This window comes from Lotus japonicus, chromosome 5 (assembly GCF_012489685.1).
Source record: "Lotus japonicus ecotype B-129 chromosome 5, LjGifu_v1.2".
Lineage (NCBI taxonomy): Eukaryota > Viridiplantae > Streptophyta > Magnoliopsida > Fabales > Fabaceae > Lotus > Lotus japonicus.
The window spans coordinates 35004336-35030280 of record NC_080045.1 but is presented as its reverse complement, the minus strand read 5'-3'; the positions used below and the strand labels follow the sequence as shown (position 1 = coordinate 35030280).

At 38.0% G+C, this 25945-nt stretch overlaps 1 protein-coding gene across 1 annotated transcript; it reads left to right on the top strand.

The window, feature by feature from the left end:
* Positions 1–21625: 21625 nt before the first annotated feature.
* On the top strand, positions 21626–22576 carry LOC130721488 (uncharacterized). The gene has a single exon (XM_057572288.1). The coding sequence runs from the start codon at positions 21654–21656 to the stop codon at positions 22236–22238; it is 585 nt and encodes a 194-aa protein (XP_057428271.1). The 5' UTR covers positions 21626–21653; the 3' UTR covers positions 22239–22576.
* Positions 22577–25945: the final 3369 nt, after the last annotated feature.

Here is a 25945-nt window from a genome sequence, read left to right as displayed (position 1 = left end):
AAGGATAAATGTTTAGTGTTGGGGAACCAGTTGAGGCTAGCAGTGACGAAATATGGTTTCCTTGTCGAGAACCAAAACCTTGATGGAATGATGGTTGTTGTTGTGAAACATTATTTTATATTTTTCAAGTTATAATTCATTTTTATGTAGTCTGAGCTTGTTTATTATAATTTGTCATTAAGTTGTTATATTATTTTTATATTATATATATTAGCTTTAACTTGTTGTTTGTAATTATCAGTGTAAAGTTGGTGATGATGTACATTATTTATTAATGGTTTATAGAAATGTAAATTAGAGCTCTCGAGCAAACAAAACACTACCCCATGTTTTGAGATATTAAGTTCAAATTAGTGTAGTATTTTCTTTAGTCAATAGCAAGTAATTTTTGATATAGTCAATTACGATTAAATGATATACATCATCTCCATTTTTCCATTGATTAACGAAGGTATTGGCGGTCATAGTCGACGCTAATCTGCATCTGTCTATACGACCGACTCTAACTTTTTACGAATTTCCTTCAGCCTCCAACTCTAGTGAGTTGTGGTGGCGATATGTATCAACCGACCTAAAAAACAATGATGATATATCATTTCAGGTAAAATGAACATTAAAAAACTCATATCCTACTAATAACTAGTCCAGTACGAAAAAAATATGATTTTTAAAAATGAATCACACCTGATATGATTTAAAATATGATATGAACTAAAATGGTGCAACTAACAACACATTTGACTTCATCATGAAGAATGAAAAGAGATTGGATTCTCCTTTAAATTTGACTAAACTGTTACGAGTAATATATATAACAAGACTTTAAACAAGCCACAATACTCTACTAGTTAAAAATGATAGCTCAAATGGTAAGAGTTAGAAGACGTGTAGGTTGGGTGAGGGAGGTCCAAGGTTCAATCCCTGGTAAGTGAAATTTATCTTTCTACTGTATTAAAAATAATCTACCTCTTAAAACAAGTAATTCACTTAGCAGATTCAACAACTAAAAAAACATTATATATTCGTCTGAGTTGTATAGATTAGAATGAGAAATTCAATTTTCGTGCTTCACCAACGGATGGCAAAGATCACAATGAATCTTTCAACCCACCTATTTGTCAACTTAAATTGGGTATCTTCGTTTCTTCTCCTCCAAGAGTATTCTTGGCGGGGCATTGAGAGCCCAGTGGAAGAAAGGAGAGGTGGGACCGCAAGACTTCTGAGAGGAGAGGTGAGATGGATGGTGTACCGTGTGATGCACGTAGTTTGAATACATTTGAGATTTTAATCTGTTAGGAGAAATTGAGAAGATGAGGAGAGAGCATAAGAGAAAAGTGTGCTATGGTTTCATTGGAGGCAAACAATAGTCTTCCTCAGATACAATAAAAGACAAAGTAAAGTATAAATAGGCAAAGAGTAAAAGACTACTCTACCCACAAAACATTACTTAGCAGATTCAACAACTAAAAAAACATTATATATTTGTCTGAGTTGTATAGATTAGAATGAGAAATTCATTTTCCGTGCTTCACCACCGGATGGCAAAGATCAGAATGAATCTTTCAACCCACCTATTTGTCCACTTAAATTGGGTATCTTCGTTTCTTCTCCTCCAAGAGTATTCTTGGCGGGGCATTGAGAGCCCAATGGAAGAAAGGAGAGGTGGGACCGCAAGACTCCTGAGAGGAGGGGTGAGATGGATGGTGTACCGTGTGATGCACATAGTTTGAATACATTTGAGATTTTAATCTGTTAGGAGAAATTGAGAAGATGAGGAGAGAGCATAAGAGAAAAGTGTGCTAGGGTTTCATTGGAGGCAAACAATTGTCTTTATCAGATACAATAAAAGACAAATTAAAGTATAAATAGGTAAAGAGTAAAAGACTATTCTACCCACAATACAATACTTAGCATATTCAACAACTAAAAAAACATTATATATTTGTCTGAGTTGTATAAATCAGAATGAGAAATTCAACTTCCGTGCTTCACCACCGGATGGCAAAGATCATAATGAATCTTTCAACCCACCTATTTGTCCACTTAAATTGGGTATCTTTGTTTCTTCTCCTCCAAGACTATTCTTGGCGAGGCATTGAGAGCCCAGTGGAAGAAAGAAGAGGTGGGACCGCAAGACTCCTGAGAGGAGAGGTGAGATGGATGGTGTACCGTGTGATACACATAGTTTGAATACATTTGAGATTTTATTCTGTTAGGATAAATTGAGAAGATGAGGAGAGAGCATAAGAGAAAAGTGTGCTAGGGTTTTATTGGAGGCAAACAATAGTCTTCATCAGATCCCATAAAAGACAAAGTAAAGTATAAATAGGCAAAAAGTAAAAGACTATTCTACCCACAAAACATAAATAATAAAATAAGCTAATTTAATATTATTTAACATCCCCCCTCAAACTCACGATGCATTAACAGGGAGCATCGTGAGTTTGCCAACCAAGAAATGAAATCGCCGAGCAGAATGAGACTTGGTAAACAGGTCAGCAAGCTGCATGGAGGAAGACAGACAGGGCAAGGTGATAGTCCCTTGCTGAAAATTATGTCTAGTGAAATGACAATCAATCTCAATGTGCTTGGTGCGTTCATGATAGACTGAATTGTGAGTTATCCGGATGGCACTCATATTATCACAATACATAGGAGTAGGTGCAGAGAGGGAGACACCCATGGACTCAAGTAACCAACGCAACCAAACAATTTCCGCAGTAGTGGATGCCATGGCACGATATTCAGCTTCGGTAGAAGATCGTGAGACAACAATTTGCTTCTTACTTTTCCAAGAAATCAGAGAGTCTCCAAGAAAAATGCAAAAATCAGTAGTAGAATTTCTATCAGAGGGAGAACCAGCTCAATCAGCATCAGAGTAAGCACGTAGCTCCTATGAAGAAGAGGACGAGAATAAGAGGCTTTGAAACTGAGTTCCCCGATGATAATGAAGAATGCGAAGAACAACTGCCCAATGAAATGTAGTAGGGGAGGAAACAAACTGACTAACAACATGCATTGCATAAGCAATGTCAGGTCTAGTAATGGTAAGATACACCAACCTGCCAACAAGAGTGCGATACAAAGTAGGATCTGCCAAAGGGACACCATCAGATGAGGTATATCTGGTATTAACTTCAAGAGGAGTGTCTACTGTTCGAGTATCAAAGAGACGAGCTTGTGCAAGAATGGTGACTATGTACTTGGATTGAGAGAGAAGATAACCTCGAGGGGAAGAGTCAACCTCAATTCCCAGAAAATAACGTAGAGTACCCAAATATTTCATCTCAAATTTTTTAGCCAATTGAAGTTTCAAGTTTGTAATCCTAATAACATCATCCCTAGTGATAATCATATCATCAACATAAAGAGAGAGCAAAATACGACCACGAGGAGAGCATTTGACTAACAATGCAGAATCATGAAGGCTAGAGGTGAAACCAAGGGATTCAATCACAAAAGAGAACTTCTCAAACCAAGCACGAGAGGCTTGTTTAAGCCCGTAGAGAGTCTTCTTCAATTTGCAAACTGCACCTGGATTATGAGAAACACCTGGTGGAGGAACCATATAAACCTCTTCCTGCAGATCACCATTCAAGAAGGAAATTTTAACATCCAGTTGATAACTATGCCACTGACGAGTATATGCAACTGCAATAAGGGTGCAAATAGTGGTCATTTTAGGAACAGGACCAAAGGTCTCTTCATAATCCATACCATACTGTTGAGAAAAACCCTTAGCAACCAAACGAGCTTTGTATCGCTCCACAGACCCATTAGATTTGGTTTTGATCTTATAAAACCAACGAGAACCAATTGTTGTTTTCCTGGTGGAAGAGAGACGAGATCCCAAGGATCGGTCTTGTGTAGAGAGGAGAGTTCTTCTTCCATAGCCTGCTGCCAGCAAGGATCAAGAATTGTCTCTTTACAGGAGGAGGGCTCAGACAAGCTATAAATAGAGGTTAAAAAGGAAGCAAATGAAGTGGAATAAAGAGAATAAACAAAGTCAGGATGTTGAGTGGACTTACGGTCACGTTGAGGACGATGAGGTTGAGGATCCACAATCTCAAAAGTTGCTTGGGGAGGCATAGAGGTAGATGAGGCTTCAGGAGTAGCAGAACTACTAGTGTCAACACTGCAAAGCTCAACATGAGAGTTAGTTTGACTATGGGGAACAAGTGGAGCATCTGTGATGGCTGAATCTATAGAGAAGGGATCAATGCGAATGAGATTAGATTTGGTAAGATAATGTGGGCTAGAAGGAACAGTGTAAAATGGAATATGTTCAAGAAACACGACATGGCGCGAAATATACAATTTTTGATTTGTAGGGCCATAACAACGATAACTCTTTTGACCATCACCATAACCAAGAAAGACACAAATTGATGAACGAGAAGACAACTAACCGCCTTTAGTACTAATTGGGGATGGACCCCATACATCAGAATGAATTAAATCAAAAGGTGCAACCAAAATTTAGACACTTTTACTTAAAGGCAAAGTAGAAAACTTAGCAAGTTTGCAACCACAACAATCAGAAATATCATTAGCTTGCAACTTTCCTAAAGCTCCTGTAGAAACTAAGTAATTCAAACGGGAGGAAGAAACATGACCAAGACGAGAGTGCCATAAATAAAACTTAGAAGAGGACGGAGTCAAACGAAAGGACGACAAGTCAGCAATAGTAGCTGCAATATCTAGACTTCGTAGCTCTTCCAAAACATAAAGTCCCCCATATCTACGGCTTGTCTCAATCAGCCTCTGAGACTGCAAATCTTGCACATAATAATAGGTGGAAGAAAAGAAAAGTAAGCAACCAGAATTACATAACTGACTTATAGAAATGAGACCCTCACATAATTTAGGAATGTAATAAACATCTAAAATGGATAAACGAGATGTGGAAACAGAACCAATTCCTGCTACAGGCAGAGGTGTGCCATCAGCAGTTACAATAGTTACATTTGAAACAAGGTGTATGGACACAAATGATTTGAGATCAGATGACATGCTCCATAGTCAAGGATCCACAATGATGGAAAAATACCTGAGGGACTAGTGGAGGACAAACCTATGTTGGACTCGGTAGAAGATTGTGCAACAGACATAACAGACATGGAATATGAGTGCGTGGAAGACCCTACAGGCATGGCTGACGATTGTGCAGCAAGAAATTTGTTGAATTGTGCAGCAAGATCATCCAAGGAAGGACCAGAAACATATTTGCTCTCATCAAACATAGGAGTAACTGCATTAGTATTAGGTATTGGAGGCCTGAAGTTCTTAAAGTTGCTTTGGTTGAACTGACTCGGAGGTTTCCATTGAGAGGATTGTTGTGTTTGTTGTGCCTTGTTCATCAGTTTTGGGCATTGGGCTTTCCAGTACCCTTTTTGCTTACAAAGGCTACACTCATCAAAACTAACTTTTCCATGATATTTTTCTTTAAAAGGAGGGACAACAAGAACAGAAGAATTTGGACTTGAGAGAATTCCTCTATCAACCTTTCCTTTATCAGATTGGGACCTGAAGCGAACTTCATCAGCCATCGATTCACTAACCATTGAATCAACATATGGAAGAGGATTACGATGCATAATCGACTCACGTATCCCCTCAAAATCATTTCGAAGAGCCATTATAAATTAAACTAGACGTTGTTCCTCTCTACATTTAGTGTACGGTGCAAAAGCACTCAGTTCTGCAGATTCTGTGAGAGCCAACTGGTCCCAGAGGTCAGACATAGCAGAATAGAACTCTTGTCATGTTATCTTGTTGAAGATCCCGAATGTCAAATTCCAACTGTATTGCTTTGCAATATTGGACTGCGCATACAACTTTTTCAAATGATCCCAAACCTCCTTCGCTGTTTCAAATTTTGCTAACTGAAAGCCAATAGACTGCATAATAGAATTATTAATCCAAGTAATAATCTTTGAATTATTTTCTTCCCACGGTTCGAGCTTCGTTTCATATTTTCTATCTTTCTTGTCTTTTGGTGTTTGAGAAGTTTCAGAAACATAACCCCACATTCTTTTGTCTTTCAAATTTTTTTTTCAGCACATAACTCCAATATGGATAATTTTTACCATTCAATTGCACACTAATAGTTTGAAGGGAATCATTTTTTTCACCAGCCATTGCAAATAGAGATGAACAAATACAAATAAGAAGAGGAGTGTAAGTGTTACCCAACTCGAAGGTAAATTAAATCTGATGTAAAAGAGTGACCTTAACAGCAAGCACAAAACAAAAACAGAAGTACCAGAAAATTAATCACCACAACAACAAAATAGCAGAATAGCAATTGCATGTCAAAGAAGGATCTACAAGGAATATTTGGTCCAAGCCTATTTTGGCGATTTGGCAGCGTATTGGTGCTTTGTGTTTGCAAATTATATATACAATTACAATTACAGTAATGATTCCTGAACCACTATACAGTAGGAACACCCCTAAACACCCATTTTCCTGCGGATTTTGCTTCGAATTTTTATGCTGTTCTTGAGCGAGATTTGAAACTGAAAATCCCTAATTTAGGAATTTCAATTTTACACGGTTCTGTGCTTTATGGTTAGTCATGTGTATTTAGGTGGTTAGTTCAGTGTATTATTTGGCCAAATCCCTAATCCGTGCTTTATGGTTAGTCATGTGTATTTAGGTGGTTAGTTCAGTGTATTATTTGGCCAAATCCCTAATTTAGGAATTTCAATTTTACACGGTTCTGTACTTTATGGTTAGTCATGTGTATTTAGGTGGTTAGTTCAGTGTATTATTTGGCCAAATCCCTAATTTAGGAATTTCAATTTTACACGGTTCTGTGCTTTATGGTTAGTCATGTGTATTTAGGTGATTAGTTCAGTGTATTATTTGGCCAAATCCCTAATTTAGGAATTTCAACTTTACACGGTTCTGTGCTTTATGGTTAGTCATGTGTATTTAGGCGGTTAGTTCAGTGTATTATTTGGCCAAATCCCTAATTTAGGAATTTCAACTTTACACGGTTCTGTGCTTTATGGTTAGTCATGTGTATTTAGGTGGTTAGTTCAGTGTATTATTTGGCCAAATCCCTAATTTAGGAATTTCAATTTTACACGGCGGTTATTTAACCGCCGCAAAATCATTACCTGCGAAAATTCGTTCGAAAATAGTATTTTCCTGTGGATTTTCTTTCAAATTTTACCTTCAAATTTTTCCGATGCAAAATCCGCAGGAAATCCCGTAGCAAAATCCGCCGGAAAAAGGGGTGTTTCCATAGTTTTAAAACTCGGCTCGGACCGGCCGGTCCGACCGGTTCAACCGGGACTCGGTGGTGTGACCGGTCCGAGCGAGTAGTTGGATCGGAAATGCACAGAACCGGACTAAACCGGTATGACTCGGCCGGGTTGATCATAGAACCGGTGACTCGGCCGGTTCTCGGTTGAACCGGTGAGTCACCCTCAATAATCTGTTTCCTTGCATTTATTAAAAAAAATAAGTGCTCTAGGAAAGGCTCGAAGACAGATCATGGAAGTAACTCAACGGAAGCCTTACCATTACACTACAGCGCTCTTTATTATCTATAATGGATGGAAAAGTTTATATAATAGTTAAGTATATAACATAAACAACAACAACGAATTATATATTAAAGTATTTGCAAGTTGTAAGACCCAAGTTTTTAAGCTTATGCTAAGTGAATAAAATCTTATTCACGATTAGGTTTGACGTATTGAGAAGGGAAACCTGAACAAAAGTTTATTAAAGGAAATATATTTATGAAGGAGAAAGTTCAGGAAAAGTCAAAGGATTTTATCGAAGTCGATTTAAGTTATAGCACGATCGTTATACGCTTAACCTAGGTCAGAAACCCTAGTATATAGCTAATTTTCACTTTTAGGCACGACGGAAGTTAATTCCAAAAATCTTCAGAGAAATGTTAGAACTTCTCTTTTTCCATATATCACAAGCGTTTCGAGGCGAAACTCTAGGATCTACGAACGTCCGATTCCAATCATCGGAAGTTTGCCGAAAACGAATCCCTGGTATTTCAAAACCCTAGAATTTCTCGACTATGGGGACTTTATCTATTCAGAGCTTCAAATGAATATTCTACACGCGTACACCTATTTCTCTTGATGATTTCAATCTTTTTTCCGAAGGAAGTTTTCTATTCCGACATTCGATGCAAAAAGCAACTTATCGGGTAAAATAGTTTTATACCGACTATGCATTAGTTGCCAAAAATACAAGGAGACCTCATTTTAGTTTTGGAATTCTTTCGCCAAAACATATCTTAGAATTCATGAAGAATGACGCCGGAAAAATCAGATTCGCGAAACTTTCATTTCGCCGCGAATTTCCATCTTCTACATATAGCAAGAAAGGTGAGAAAATTTACAAGAACTCCTCCATTTCTCTCCCAAACCCGCGAGCTCCATTGAAGAGGAAGGAAGAAGAGTTTTTCTTCATCTCTTGCTTGATCGTTGATTAATCAGTTGCTGCTTCAAGGTTTCGAGGTATAGTCGCTAATCCTTACCTCTGATCGCTTTTTCCATAGCTTTTCTGTAGAGTTTTCTGAGCGGATAGTTTATGGGTTTTTGCAAAACTATCCTGAATATTTCATTTCTGATTGTAAACCTCTTCTATATGTGCCCAAGATCACTTCTGCCGGATTATATTTTCCGTTATGTCGCCGGAATTCCGCCGGAATCAATTTTAGCCTTAAATACCCATTTTTGGAGTTTTTGAGGTAAAGCTTCAACCTTTAGGCTAAAAACTATCGCCTTAGCTTAGTGCTAGTAGGATTAGTTGTCATAAACGTCGTTGGTGACGTCCCTGCAAAATTTTATTTTTGGGATTTCAGTTTTGAAAATTCTAAGTTAAAAATCATGACCAAAATACCCCTGCGACAGTTTTTGATCCGATAATTTTTCCGAGTTCAGAATACCCTTAGTTACGGCTTATGAAAGCATAGGAACCAAGTTTGATCGAAGAAAAATCGAGCCCCACAATTACCAAAAGTGGCCGAGCCCTATAGGGGAGGAGGAGGAAAATTTCCTTTTCCGAAAACTTGTCTTTCGCGCTAGATTATCGTACCTTAGAGTATAGATTACTTCGAGTAACCTTAGTAAGTATCGATAACTTAGTTTTCGATAGATTCTGATAGTATTTCTGTGGTTTTGCTCTAAAGGTGATTTTGAGGAATTCCCAGAGGAGCAAGCCTTTGATTGTGAACAAGTGTTAGGAGATCGTCCTGGAGAATCTACAGGTGAGGGCTTCTCACTGAATCTCTAGTTAATGCTTAGGGTCGATGTTTCGACATTGTTTACTGTTTATGCACTGGAATTGTGTGTGATTGGAAAATGTTTTCTGAGGCTTCGGCTGACAATGTAGATGATTCATCTACTGAATGTTTTTGAGATTGTCTTACATGCTATGTGCTATGTGGGTAATCTAGGATGTGTGGTGCATGCTTTATATGCTAAGTGCTAAGTGTTTATGATGCGATTTATTGATATATGACATGTTGTTGATTGTGATGATTTAAATATGCTCTGTACTGGAATCTGAGATTCTGAATGGTGAGAATAGCGGGCAGGTCATGCCGATTTTATTTTGAGAGTTTTGAGAAAGTTTGATAGGACGAACGAGGTTCGGGCCATAATTTTGTTTAGTGGATCGAGACCTCCTATGGAAGCGACTTGGGATTGGGAGATCCTGCAAATGTATAAGACTTGCGATAAGACAAAAGGGAATCTATTTTATAAAGAAAATTCATAAGACCTTAAATAACCTCAAAATCTTTAAGTAATGATAACAACCTCGAAGGAAGGCATTGGAAGTCAAATCATAGTTTTGGAAAAGCGAGGAGTGTCGTCGGATCCAAGTGTTGAGGAGTTTGGTAAGTTCTGAGTATGTTGGTACTCCTTCGCTCGTTGAGCAGTTTGATAGCCATCCAAGGGATGAGCCGAGAAGCTTCACTGAGGCGTGAGACCTTGTGAATGCGGGATACTCCACTGAGGCGTGAGACCTTGTGGAAAGCATGGAACTCCACTGAGGCGTGAGACCTTGTGAGAGCATGAAACTTCACTGAAGCGTGAGACTTCGTGAGAGCATTGGTGACCCGAAGAGTCATCGTGAGTGGTTGCACCCATGCATATGCGTGATGAAGTGCCAAGCAGAGTACTTCGGTATAGCAGGAAGTAACGATCAGCCATGCAGAGTTGGATCGGTCCTGACTATACCTGGCACAACAGGAGGTAACGATCATCCATGTAGAGTTGTATCGTGCCTGTTGATGTTCGGCATAGCAAGCAGAAATGGTCAAACCATGTAGAGTTTGTACCGTCTTGACTATAGCCAAAGGTGATAAGCGACGCCCGAGCAGAAATGGTTAAACACGAGGCTAGTGTTACGACCGTCTCGAGGTGCCCAGCCTATAAGTGGCAATACCTTTGGTTTGTCCCGTCGCCAAGCAGAGTGACGTTGTTGTTTTGTTCCGTCACCAAGCAGAGTGACGTTGTAGTTTTGTTCCGTCACCAAGCAGAGTGACGTTGTTGTTTTGTCCCGTCGCCAAGTAGAGTGACGTTGTTGTTTTGTTCCGTCGCCAAGCAGAGTGACGTTGTTGTTTTGTTCCGTCGCCAAGCAGAGTGACGTTGTTGTTTTGTTCCGTCGCCAAGCAGAGTGACGTTGTCGGTTTGTTCCGTCGCCAAGCAGAGTGACGTTATTCGGGTTTTATGCTGATCTGACTACATGATGAGTGTGTTTGATACTTGTTAGTTCTACTTGATGCATGTTAACTGTGATTTACAGTCGTTTTATTCTTTGTGGAAATATGCAACCCTAGGATGTTATCCCTAGCTATAAGCCTAAGTGGCTATTCTCTTATCTATATCTATTGGTGCTATTATTTATGTAATTCTTTGGAGTTGACCCTCGCGTCTTCTGTGTGTGCTTTGGCGGACAAACGCCCTTTGTCAGATGTCTTTGGCGGACTGGTTCACGACGGTTCACCCTTCGGGGGAAACTAGAGTTGGGATGATGGAACAGGAGCGCATCGCGATAGCGAGCGGAGGACGGATGGTGTACATAGACTAGGTCGTTCTGGATTTCGAATTCGGACGACGATCATGCCAGCATGTAGGATTGAGTGTTAGTGTGAGCTCCTCGAGATGGGATTAGTGTAGGAGTAGAGTCTTAGCTCTGAATATTATTTGTTTCATTCGGGACAGGGTAGTTTCCCACCTATAGCTTTTTGTGTGGTTTCTTTACGGGAATCACAGAGAGTTGGTTGGACTTAGGAGGTCTTGTTTCAGGCCGATGGGCCAGCTTATTCTCAGTTTTGAGGGATAGTGTTGCGGACACTTACCTTTAGATTTGGTTTGTACATTTTGCCTTCGGGCGCTACACTTTTCTTTCCGTCACTGGAGGTTACTCGTGACGAGGTTGTTACTTACAGCGGGGACTGTTTATATATTGTATATTAGCTCTATTACTTTTCGCTTTTGGGTTTTATTTAATTCAGTCTTGTCTTAGTTATTATCGAAAAAAAAATATTTCACGTTTTTCCGCATTAAGTTTACTTTCGGTTACTAAAGTGACGCCACCGAAATCGGGGTGTTACACAAGTGAATACACCAATTAATTAAAGAAACTTTAGTTTGGTAATGCTTAAAACACTAATGTTTTTAAATTTGAAATACCAAGTTATCAATCAATCTTAGCTAGTATTTCTATTTTTTAATTTTTTTAATATAAACCGAGTTAAGCAATCCGCCCAATGACTCACTGGTTCGACCAATGACTCATTGACTCAGTGCCTCGGCCGAGTCGATGACCGAGCCGAGTTTTAAAACACTGGGTGTTTCTACTGTATAGTGGTTCAGGAATCATTTTTGTTGCAATTACGGGGCATTGACAATTTTACTTCCAACAAAAAGAGAATCACGTGGCATCACAAAAAAAGTGTAATAGCATAGTAGTTGGATCTACCAGCTCTATGATACCATGTTAAGAGAAATTGAGAAGAGGAGGATAGAGCATAAGAGAAAAGTGTGCTAAGGTTTCATTAGAGGCAAACAATAGTCTTCATCAGATACAATAAGAGACAAAGTAAAATATAAATAGGCAAAGAGTAAATTAAAAGACTATTCTACCCACAAAACATAAATAATAAAATAAGCTAATTTAATATTATCTAACATAATCAAGGCATATTTCCTTTGTATTCAACATTTAATCAAACATTTAATATATTAAATATAACCATATGTAATTATGTAAAAAAAATCAGATATTACCATATTATTTATTTTTATTAGTGTAATATATAATTTTCAAAAAATACTAATTTAACTACAAGCGATTCAACCACGAGTTAATTACGGTTGAACCTTTAAACCTCAAACCGGTGCCTCCACTGATTTGATTATCGGTCCAATTTTCTAATCATTGATCTCATCCCTTTCTTTCTATCACATGATTTGAGGTTGGGGTTGAAGCCGTAATGAAATTTTTTTCTTATTCTAAGGGTTTTTTTCTGGTGAGATTTGGGGATGGTGAAATTGTGGGTTTGTTTCTGAAGGAGATAGAGATGATGATGGTGAGAGGAGAACGTGAGTTTTTCTCGGGGACTACTTAATAAATAATGAAATTAATAATAATCTTTATTAAACATAGAAGAAAGTACTCAATTAATTACACTTTAAATTTATTTGGTTGATACCATGGAATTAATATACATAATTAATTACACTTTAAATTTATTTGGTTGATACCATGGAATTAATATACATTTTTATCTATCTTTCTTCAATAATATTGAATAATGATTCATAGTTTCAAAAAAATATTTATGAACATATGAACAGCAACATATAAAAACATGTCCATTCCTGCGGATTTGGCTTCGGAATTACTTGCGGATTTTGCTTCAAAAATATTCGCGGGAAATATTAGTCATGAGTAAATTCGCAGGAAATAACTTTGCGGGTCCCAAACCACCGCAAAATCTGCAGTAAAATCTGCAGGTAATTCCAAAAGTAAATTCACAAGAAAAAGAGTGTTTTTTTTTTATGTCTATCCTGTTGAGGTGTTCATGAATCATTATTTATTATTTGATCTTTCCTTTCTCAATTTGAAGTACTTTATTTTCGCTCTCGACAGCATACAAGGTGTCTAAATCGCAGGGGCTTTCGAAGATATTATTACTGTAGAAGTATAGTCAAGCAATATCCAAGCAGTATACAAAGTCTTGTATATCTAATAATTGAGTTCACGCAATTTCACATTTATTTCCTTTAAGTCAACTAGATGGTCTGGCATAACTCAATTCAACGTATATAGATTTCCATATTTGAAATTTAAGATAATCTTAAGTATGCAGCATCGACCTCTTTGGAGCAAAGTGATGAAGAATATACTAAGTAAACAAACCTTAAAATTGTTTATTAGTACAAAAAGATGGTTGAGTTTTCAGTTAGTGTGTGTTCTTATATAGTGAAGGATTCTTTTGCTTTCATATTTTCATAATTAATTGTTAGGCAGTTTAACCAGTCAAGTTTTCTTTATATGAATAATATGTCAATTTAATTCTTGTCGCAAGACTAACCTTTCCTTTTTATTGATTTTAATAAAATATATATCCGTCAATAACTTCAAATCAGTAGAGAACTTGTATCAAAAAATCAGTAACAGACAAATGGCACCCAAACGCACATTTATTTCCATAGATTGTTTTTAAAATTCATAAAAGACTTTGACAATCCAATTTTTTTTATATAATATTTTTCTTTTTTCGCCAATAATTAATTAACTCTATTAGATTAATTAGTTTAAGGTCGATCATATTTCATATGCCTTTTGGTCTAATCATCAGTACAAGACAAATGTTGAAGACTTGACTAATTTCTACGAATTATTTACCAAGTATTGAAATTAATAAACATATCTAAAGATCAAATTGTGGGGACTTAGATCTTTTGGTTTTCGTGATTTATAAATTAAGTGTTATATGTTCCCGTATAATAGATCAAGTGGTAAGAGTTGTGGTACACATGAGTTGGGAAAGGAAAAATCTAAAGATTAATCTCTGAAAGGTGTAATTTATCTTTTCAATGTAAAATAAATAAATTAAGTGTTCTGTACAGACTATTTTGTCTTTTATCCACAGCATGACACCACTTCTACGGCCTAACACCCTCCATCGTAAAGCTACCCACTACCACCAACACCACCGCTTTGCACCCTTCATCACCCTTTAAGTTAAGTAGTGGAAAAAGATTCTTGAGCTTAGAGTGGTCTTTTTATAAACTTAGTTTGATTCTCTAGTTCGAAATAAACTGAGTTGATAGATTTAAGGGATAGAAGATCATAGAACGATATTTATACTTGTCCACCCTAAGCCACTTAGTCTACGTTTAGCCCCTTTAGCACCAAGGGATTTTCACTAACTTTGAAAAGTTACAAGCACGTCTCTTTGAACTCGAGAGTATCCCTTTTAATAGCCTCACCAAGCAATCTTATAACCAAAAGGGTTGGTGTAAATATCAACTTCTAAAAGTTCTACCCAAAAAAAAAATTCTAAAAGTTCTAACTATCTCAAGCTTTTCAAATCAATAAATGAGAATCAGATTTTTAAACCTTAATCATGAGTAGTTTTCAAGATACCCTAAGGTTTGGTGAGTGGTACAAGTAGGGTTCTAGCATGGTTTGTATTGGGTTTTGATAAGAGATTCAAGAGTTCTTGAAGTGAGTTGTGTAATTGAGTTTTTACTAGGGAAACTCTCATCACAATGATAGGGACTGGATGTAGCCTCCTAGCAAATTGTAGGAGGGTAACCAGTATAAATCTCTAGTCCTATCCTCCTCAACCCTGTCTTTTTTATGTTCTTGTGTTAGGCTTTGATCAATTTGGGGATTTTATTGCTTCTGCGGAAAATTGTACATAATACTTGTTATGTAGCATTTGTATCATATTGTGTATTATGTATATGGCTGCAATTTTGATTCGTTACATGATTTCTGAGTTTTCTTGAAAAAAATTCTTCTGGGTAATAGATTAATTGGAACGGTATTGTGGTACCATTCTTGATAACATATTAAAATTCTAGGTGACTGATTAACCAAGAAGTATTTTTTTTTTTTAAATAGATTAACCAAGAAGTTAATTGTTTTGAAATTGCAATTGTTTATTGAATTATGAAATTTTTGGAACCTAATTCACACCCTCATAGATTTGCTGCTCTTAATGTTTACAGCTTATGCATCTAAGTAGCTTAGACCGTATGAGTTAAAATACCCGGCTCATGATGTAGAATTAGAAGCGGTGGTTTTTGCGCTTTAGATTTGGAAGCACTATTTGTATGGTGCTAGGTTCAGTGTATAAGTGACAACCAAAGCCTAAAGTACTTCTTTGATCAAAAGGCTCTCAATATGAGACATGAAGGTGGATGGAATTCCTAGAATTATGAATTTACTCTTCAATATCACCCAAGCAAAGCCAATGTAGTGGTTGGCTCTCTGAGTAAGTTTACATGTGTCCAAAATGATGGTAAAAGAGTTGAAGTTTATCTATAGAAAGGTTTAGAGATCTTAATATGATGGTGGAAGTGATACTAAAAGGCATTAGGCTTGGGATGATGACTCTGATCAATGGTTTCGTGGATGAAGTCAAGAACAGGAAGATGAAATATGAGTTATTATATGGAGAAGGTTATAAAGTGAACAATAGAGGATGATGTGATTTCCATAGAGGGCAAAATGACATATGGAATTTTAAGAACACGATTTGTGTTTTGGAAGGAAGAGAGTGAAGGGAAAGGATCCTTGAAGAAGGACATAAGAGTAATTTTATCATTCGCCCCAGATCCACGAAGGTGTATCGGGATAAGATGTTTTGGTGGCCTGAATGGAAAGGGATATCTTGAGGGAAGTTGGTTTGTGCTAGCTTAACTTGCCAAAAGACTAAAGCTGAATACTAGAAACCTTCAGCGAGTTTGCACTCTTGAGAAATTCTGAAATGAAAGGAGGACGGCATATCTATGGATTTTGTCTTATTTGAACCTAGATCTTTGGCAGGACATGATGCAATTTGGGTGATCATTGATATATTAACCAATTTGGGTGATCATTGATATATTAACCAAAGATGCACATTCCTTGGCTGTAAGTTTTACGTTTTCTCTAGAAAAGTTAGTTATAGGTTGTATATCAGAGAGTTAGTAAGGTTAGATGGAGTACCTTCAAGTATAGTACTGGTGGATCCGTTCATTCCAAAAGGTTTACTCCAAATTAAGTATCAAGAACGATACCAGATTCTGAAAAGAATTAGACCAGTGGCTTATCGTACCGCTTTACCACCGTCTTTTCCAAATCTCCATGATGTCTTTCGTGTGTCACATATAGGAAATTACATTTATGATCCATCTCATGTGATAGGACTTCAAAGTATAAAATTGAAGGAGAATCTAACATATACGACTAAGCAATTAAAGCAGTTAAAGCATTTAAGAACTATGGAAGTTCTGTTAGTAAAGATTTCATTTAGAGGAGAAGATCGGGATGCAACATAGGAGCTAGAAGAAGATATGAAGAAGATGTATCTCCCTATTCACGATTATAGTAGACGAATATCACGAAAAAATTCAATAAAGGAGGGGAGTGTGATACCCCGATCTGATGACTGGTATCACGGTAACAACAAGAGTCTTTCCAGCACGCTTTGTCCTCACTCGCGTGATTTCTAAAAAACTTCCTAGGAGGTCACCCCCCAATATTGCTCCAAGGAAATCCTCCTTAACCTGAGTTTTTAAGAGTTGGGCACTCGAAAAGAAGATGCGTCTTGTTGTAACGAGTAGTACCACTAAAATCTTTTATGTGCTCCTAAGTTGTATAGCCCAATCACTATACGACCTCAAAATACCACTTATTCGGGTGCGGGATCGGTTCATTCATGTGTCCCTTCGCTTAAAAGCCTGCTACGAGCTAATCGGTGTCTCTGCCTCATTGCCCCGACGATCATTCCCTGCCCTCGTCGGCTTTTGGTGTCACATGCCCACCAACTCGTGCTTGGTTCATCCTCGAACCACCCCGTAGTAGGAGAAGTTGCCTCTGATACCAGTTGTAACATCTCGATCTGACGATTGGCCTCACGGTAACAACACAAGTCTTTCCATCACGTTTTGTCCTCACTCACGTGCTTCCTGGGAAAACTTTCCAGGAGGTCACCCATCCTAATATTGGACCAAGGAAATCCTCCTCAACCTTGGAGATTTTATGAATTAGGCTCTCGAAAAGAAGATGCAGCTTGTTGTCACGAGTAGTACCAATCAAATCTCTATGGCCGTCTTAGTTGTATAGTCTCATACCTATACAGTCTCAAAATATCTCGTGTTCGAATGCAGTATCAGTTCTGTAAGACCCAAGTTTTTAAGCTTAGAATAAGTGAGAGAGACTTCCATTTACGACTAGGCTTGATGTATCGTAAAGAAAAACCTGAACAAGAGTTTATCGGAAGGAATAAATTTGTGAAGGAGAAAGTTCAGGAAAAGTCTAAGGATTGTATCAAAATCGATAAAAGGTATAGCACGATCGATATACGCTTAAGCCTAGGGCAGAAACCCTAGTAAATAGCTAGTTTACACTTAAAGACACGATGAAAACTAATTCCAAAAATCTTTAGAGAAATGTTAGAACTTCTCTTAATCCTTATACGACAATCGTTTCGAGGCGAAACCCTAGAATCTATGAACGTCCGATTCCAATCATCGGAAGTTTGCCGAAACTAAAACCCTGATAGTTCAAGAAACCTAAAATCAACCGACGATGAAGACTTTTTCTATTCGGAGCTCCAAATGAAGATTCCACACGCGTACACCCATTTCTCTTGATGTTTTCAATCTTTCTTCAGAAGGAAGTTTTCTCTTCCGACATCCACTGCAAAAAGTAACTTATCGGGTAAAATAGTTTTTACACCGACTTTGCATTAGTCACCTAAAATACAAGGAAACCTCTGTTGAGTTTTGGAATTCTGTCGCCAAAACCTATTTTAGAATTCACGGAGAATAAAGCCGGAAAAATAGGAATCACTCTTATATTTTTATTTTAACTCTATGAGTTAAATCCTCCGATATCTAAACAAATCTGTACCGGTTTACAAAATATCTTTGATAAATATCTATTCATCCTTATCCGATCTTGATAAATATCTATTCATCCTTATCCGATCTTTGATAAATATCTTCCATTTCATTCACTATATATATGTGTAGTTTGAAGAATGAAAAGAGAACAAAAATCTCACCCAAAAACCCACCCAAACCCGCGGCCAAGGAGGAAGGAGGAAGAGAAGAGTTTTTCGCCGATTCTTGCCTGATCGTCCCACAGTTCGTTGCTACGCGTAGGCCTCAAGGTACTGATGCTAATCCTTACTTCTGATCGTAAATTCTGCCGCTTTTCTCTATGCTTTTCTGTGCTCTAAGTTTCGAGCTTGACCAGTGGACTTGATAAGACCAACACTTCTCTCCTTCTACTGGTTCCCTTTCTTGTCGAACTCGTAAAGCTTGACATTGATGCACTTAATGAAACAACACCACCAATTTATAGTAAAACCCTAAATGGAAGAGAGACAAGGAGATATGAAAGAAGGAAAAATGCATGAATCTAGGATTGGATCTTTGAGCTCTTCGCCGGTGGTAAAGGTCTCGAGCTTCACAATGAGAGCGACCCAAGCTCCGGATCCATGTCATTGCCATCGGTTGGTGCATCTTGGTGCTCAAGTTGGGTTCAAGAGATATTTTGGTGAAAAATAAATGATTAAGATTGCAAAGCTATTCGGTTATATAAAATAAATCATTTATTAAAAGCATATTAGTGACCAATATTGTCCTGTCACCAATTTATTCCGTCGTAAAAGCTATAAGAGAAAATATAACAAAGAGTAATCAACGACAGACTATTAGAGAGGGAATTGTTCCGTCGCTTCCCGTGAAAAACGTTTTAAAATATGCACATTAAAAAACTTATCCTGTTGTAGTGACCGGTCGTCTTAATGGTCAGTCACTTATTATTACCACCTGCTTTGCTTCCGACTATAAAACGACCACCGATCGGAACCTATGTGATGAATTGGCATCAAGGCACATCATTCCTTTCCCCAAAGTCAACGACTCTCTGCTTCTGGTGGGAGTGGCCGCGTTCAAAGTAAAGGATGATTTATAGTGTGTAAGAGCATCTCCAATGGTAGTATCTAATGTTAAATACATACTCATATGAGTATCTATTACCATTGGAGTACATACTCAATTCCAACATGGCAAAGATGAGTATGTGAGAATAGATACTCTACAATAGACTTGAAAAGTGAGCTCGTATTTATTACAAGCACTTACAATTAATATAATTAGAAGGTGATAATTAATAAATGGAGATAAATAATAAAATATACAAATTTGATGTTGATGGTGAGATCCATTATAAAAACTTTTAAGAGTTGTTGGGTTGAAGTAAAAAGTTAGTAAAGTGGTGTAGATGATGTGGCACTATGAGAAATTGTAAAAAATGAAGTGTAGATATTTTTAGTGAGTATGATGGATGTAAATGCTCTAAAATGACGAGATTAAAAGATCTCAGGGAAAGTCAGAACACAGTGCAACACATAAAAGGCTAGGAAAAATAATGGGAAGAAGTGAAGGTTACAAAGCAGAACGAGGTTGCTAGTGTGGCCAAATCGACAGGCACAAATGCGGTCAATTTAAAGTTTGTGGTTAGTGCATTTAGTAGGGAACCCTTAATGAAAGGTCAATTAATTAGCCTGAACCTTCCCTAATCTATGTTCTGATATTTTTGTATCGAGTTAGAGCACCTCTCTTATGTTTCCGATTCATTTAAATTGGATTTATATATGTCGGTAGTTTTTGAATAAGGGATTGGTTAATTTGGAGAACACGAAGCAGTCATTCAGGAATCAGGATAACGACTTTTTTTTTTTATCAGCATTCAGGATAACAACTCTAACTCCACTTGTATTAACTCTCCTTCGGATCGAAACATATTACCTCACTCTAATTATAAAAAGAAAATCGGATTAAATCTCATAAATTAAGTGACATGCTTTTGAGAGAAGCAAGATCTCAGTCAACAAGCAAATAAAAACAAGAAAATGGAGCTAGCAATTTAGCGTCAATGACGTTGCATGAGAGAAACAATAAATTTCTAATACTTGCAAAATCGGATGTTTATCCCCAATAACATGGATTTATCCAAAAGTAAGCACACTTAATTTAGATCTCTTTTTTTCTTATTTGATCACATGCACACTGTACACAATACTTTTTTAATCGGTATATTCGTATCTGGGTGCTAGTTAGCTTGCTAGCTAGCTATTTTAGTGATATTTATTTCATACAACTTGAACTTATATAAAATTTACTTATATCACTTAAACCAGTTATATCTTAATTTTATTTTTGTTTTCAGATTTTATTACAAATCTGATCACCTTACACGGATATTATAAGGGCATAAGAGAAATGACATTACGCATGCGGCTTGCATAAAATCCCTAGAGAAAATTTGTGTTTAGCTCTGTGATTTTTTTTTCATCGGAAAACTTAGCTCTGTTTTTATATATGTATTCAATTCAAAGAGTCATTAGACATCTCCAATAAAGAGATTTTATTTTAGGCTTTAATTCATTTTTTTTTCTGTAGATTTATATTGTCACATAGGATTTAAGGCGCTCATAAGGTTTTAGTGCATTATGTGCTCCACTGATTAAAATTTTATTTTATATTTAGTTGGACCTACAATACTCAATATATTTATATTATTTATTTATACAATTATACCTAACATTAAATTAAACTTAATTATTAATTCAATAAAACTTAATTAGTAATATTTAAAAATATAATATAATTAAATTTCATAATGATAGAAAAAAAAATCCAACAAATTTACCATGAGAGAGAAAGAATATTTATTTTATTGAATTGTTGAGCTAAGACACAGATTGCTAAGATCTCACGCCATAAAAAATAACGTTAATGGCTGGATCCTGTAAGCTCGAGATCTTATTTTAACATTTCAACTTAAGATCTCAATTGTAGATGCTCTGATTAGGTGAACTTTTTAAATATTTATAAAGAAAAATAGACAGAATGCTATAGTCGACATTGTTAATTCACTTGAGACATTTTTCTAAAGGCACTATTTTATTATAGTTGATTTATTTTTTGAAAATTAACATACTTCTTAAAAGATGAGAGAAATATGTCAATTTTTCAAAAAAAAATTATCAATTAATAAGCATATGTATTTCCCGAAAGTTAACTCAAGTGATAAGAGATATGAGACGTAAGAGTTAGGAAGGATGAAGAAGGGTGAAGGATCTAGTGTTCAAACTCTGAAAAGAACTAATTTATTAAAATTACTAACAACTAACATTTGCCTATAAAAAACAAAATAAATATGTAATAAATAATTAAATATTCATCACAAGACAGAAAAGAAACCACATGGTTTGAATTTTGCCACTAATGTCAACGGCATTTCTGCAAATAACAGAAAGTCAAGGGGCAAACTAGTAAAAGCATTTTCATTTAGGATCCCAAATAAGCTGCATAGCACAACGAGATCTTTCCTCCACTCAACTCAACCAAAGGCAAAACAACATGGGAACAAAAATGTTCAGCTCATCATATTCCCATTTCAAAACCTCTCACCCTCTTCAAGTTTTCCCAGCAAAACCATCACAACCATCTTCGTCTTCAGCCTTAACCTCCATGAAAATGAAGAACCTCATCCACACCCTCATAGTGTCCCATGTGTGCCGCATCATTCGGGCACTATCCAAAGTAAAAACGGCCATAGTTGAAATAATCCTTAGACAAAACAACTCCAATAATATTCATAATAGACATGGTAGCAGCAGGATCAAGAAAATCATCATGGGGTCCTTCAGGCTTCACTATAACTGGAGCGCTTCCAATTCCTCTCATATTCTTCCAGTTCCTTCTCGAGTCTATGAAGGGTTGCAAGGAGGCGGCGGCGGCGACAATTGCCACGACTCGGAGCTCGCAGGCTACCTTCAGTGGCTTGAGGAGAATGTTCATGATGAGGGTAGTAGAATGGAGAAGGGGATTAACGAGATTGATAAGCTGGCGGAAATTTTCATTGCCAATTGCCATGACAAGTTCAGGTTGGAAAAGCAAGATTCTGATAGGAAGTTTCATGAAATGTTGGCTAGGGGCTTGTGACGAAAAACCAAAGAGTGTTTGTTGTTTGATGTTTCAGTTACAAATTAGTGCAAGCTCAGATCATTAACATCAATTAACTGATCTTGCACTAATTTAGAATAAGCTTATTATTATGTCCCTTAGGTGTATATTTTGAGGGCAAGCCAGCTTTATTTATGGTCATATATATTTGCCTTTTTCTTTGTCTTGTAACATTTCGAAGATGAAAAGGGGATGGTGGGTTGACGAATTCTACGGGATGGGAGGAATATTGTGTAATTGTGCAATGCTTGTGTTTATAGCACCGTCATGGTGGTTTTAAGTACTGTAATTAATAAAGGTTTTAAATCATTGATGAAGTTATTTTTTTTGACATGACACTAGCAAATGGAGTGTGAGTCACCGGCTTTCTCTCCCATGGGAGGAGGCAGCCCGAAGCCGCCGGACGACGTCACCCAACAACCGCGTACAACCTTCAAAGAGAAGCTGATGGGAGGGACCTCTGCCCCCCCGCCTAAGAAGTTTGAGGATCTTATTGACAACGGCTCTATGAAAGTGGTCTACGTCAACGATAACCCATTGCTGCCGAAAATAGTAGTCGACCGTGAGGTAATAGAGAACATGTGTTCTCCATGGAAGAATGCACTAGTCATCTCCCTCTTGGGGAAGAAACTGGGGTATAGAATGATGAAAGCAAAGCTATCAAACCTATGGAGGCCCGCTGGGGGATTCGATCTCATCGATGTGGACAATGGCTTTTATATGGTTAAATTCGACAGAGATGGTGACAGGGACAAGGTCATTGGCGGCGGCCCATGGATGAAAGTCCCATGGAGGTTCAGACTGAAAGCAACCCGTTACCCAGTATGCCAGTTACAGATCCCAGCATTAATGAGGGGAATGAAATTAATGGTGTAATTGAAGTTGAGAGACAAACATTGACGGCTGATGATGAAGCAATAATGGAGCCCCTAGGAACGTGGTTGACAGTTGTGAAAAAGAAAAAAGGCCAGAAGAAGTCAACTCAGCAGAATCCCAAGGTGGCAGGAGGGAATATTCCCGGTATTAAGGAGAATAACGGAAAACCAACGAGTAATGATGGGGCAATAAAGGCTAAGGCTCCAAAGAAGAATCAACGTGGAAATAAAGATGATAATCATGAGGAAATGATTGCTAATCATGGGGGCCCAAAATCAAGGGAGGGAATCAAGAAGAAATCAGTTATGGTTCCCAAGGCTATCGGTTTTGAATTCAAAACCGTTAGTGGACCAATTATTTCAACGCCCACGGCAACGACCAACAAGAAGCGTAGATTGCGTGGCGATGAAATTGATCGTGGGGCAATTGTAGTTGGAATTAATGACAAGCAGGGCCCATTGAGAATAACTGAGAAACCGGAAATTGCTACTGATGCAATGGTCATGTGTGACGTGGCTAACCATGATCTCTCACTGGTTGTTCAATCAGGTGGATCCCAGGGGTTACAGGAGCATTCCTCCAATGTTGTCAATGACCCGGGAGATGTTTGAGCTGTGGGTCAAGGGAGACCACTCCTTTTCTCCAATTATAATTTTAATGATTGGTTTTACTGATTTTAAAATTTTGTCTTGGAATATTAGAGGTGCTCTCCATGAGCATGGGAAACTTGCTATTAAAGATTTTATCCGTGGCAAGAGGCCTGATGTGGTGATCCTGTTGGAAACTAAATGCTTGTTTTCCAGAGCTAAAAGGTTTTGGGATTCTCTTGACTTTTCTCCTATTGTCATTGAGGAAGCCAAAGGCTTTAGTGGGGGGATTTGGGTGCTAGCTCACAAAGGCACCAGTGTCAATTTCAGAGTTGTGGACTCCCAACAACAAGTGGTGACCTTTGAGGTTTGGAAAGCAAACTTCTCTTGGTTATGCAGTGCAGTGTATGCTTCTCCAATCCCTGTCCAAAGAGAAGTGTTGTGGGAGCATATGGTCCAGCTTCGGGGTACTACTCGTCTTCCTTGGCTTCTCCTGGGGGACTTCAATGAAATTCTTTTGCCATCGGAGGTTCGGGGAGGGGATTTTCTCCCAAACCGGGCTGATACCTTTTCTGCTGTGCTGGACAACTGCAACCTGGTGGATTTGGGTTCGGTGGCGCGTAAATTCACTTGGTTCAGAAAAGTGAACAATAGACTTATCCTGTCCAAAAGATTGGATAGAGCAATGGGTGATGTGGAGTGGCGATTGGCTTTCCCAGATGCATTTGTGGAGGTCCTTAACAGGGTTCATTCGGATCATTGTCCTCTCCTTCTCCATTGTGGTGTTTCCAATTTGAACTTGCAAGACCGCCCCTTCCGCTTTCTTGCGGCCTGGGTCGAGCATGAACAATTTGAAGCTGTGGTGGAAAACTCTTGGAGGCAAGGCGAGGAGAATATCCAAACCAAGCTTGGAAGAGTGAGGGACGCATCCTTAGCTTTCAACAAGGAGGTCTTTGGGGACATCTTCAGGAGGAAAAGGCACTTAGAGGGTCGTCTCAGAGGAGTTCAGAGGGAACTCGACTTGAGGGTCACTTCTGATATGGTGTTGTTTGAAGCTGAATTGCAGCGTGACTACAGGAATATTCTCAAACAAGAACTGTTGTGGTATCAGAAGTCTAGAGAAAATAGAGTAAGGTTGGGAGATAGAAATACTGCCTACTTTCACACTCAAACAATCATTCGGAGGAAGCGTAACTATATCCATCAGTTGAAGCTGGAGGATGGAGAATGGTGCTCGGATGTTGATATTCTAAAACAGGAGGTTCAAGGGTTCTTCACCACCTTGTTTGCCGCGACCTTGCCCCCTTTTACTCCGACGTTCTCTCATAGTCATTTCCCGGGCTTATCGGTTGGAGCTAGAGCTTCTCTAGTTTCACCTGTCTCGAAGGCAGAAGTGAAGGAGGCGCTCATGGCCATGAAATCTTACTCTGCTCCAGGTCCAGATGGTTTCCAACCTCTCTTTTATAAGAAGTATTGGAGCCATGTGGGTGATGCCCTGTGGAAGCTAGTGAAAGATGCTTTTCAGGAGGGAGTGGCTCCAGAGGATATCATGGAAATCCTGGTGGTTTTTATCCCTAAGGTTGATCATCCATCAACAATCAAGGAGCTGCGTCCAATTAGTCTTTGTAATGTTACATACAAAATCATCACCAAGGTGCTAGTTAACAGGTTGAGACCTTTTCTCCACTCTTTGATTGGGCCTATGCAAAATAGCTTCATTCCGGGGAGAGGCACAATGGACAATGCCTTGCTTGCTCAAGAGATTATCCACTTTATGTCTAAATCTACGGCAAAGAAGGGTTCTGTTGCATTCAAAATAGACTTGGAGAAGGCTTATTTTAGTATCTCCTGGTCGTTCTTGAAGGAAACTTTAGAGCTTTATAGTTTCCCAGTGGAGATGGTTTCCCTTATCATGCATTGTGTCACCTCTTCCCAAATTTCTATTCTTTGGAATGGCTCCCGACTTCCAAAGTTTAAACCAGGTCGAGGTCTGAGACAAGGGGACCCACTATCGCCTTACTTATTTGTGCTTTGTATGGAGCGCCTTTCTGTTATGATACAAAGCTTGGTGGATGATGGTTCTTGGAAACCCATTAAGCTTTCTAGAGAGGGACCTCCTATCTCCCATCTTTTCTTTGCAGATGATGTGCTGCTCTTCTGTCAGGCAACAACAAACCAAGTGGACTTGCTCGCTTTTGTCATGAAGGCCTTTTGTGATAACTC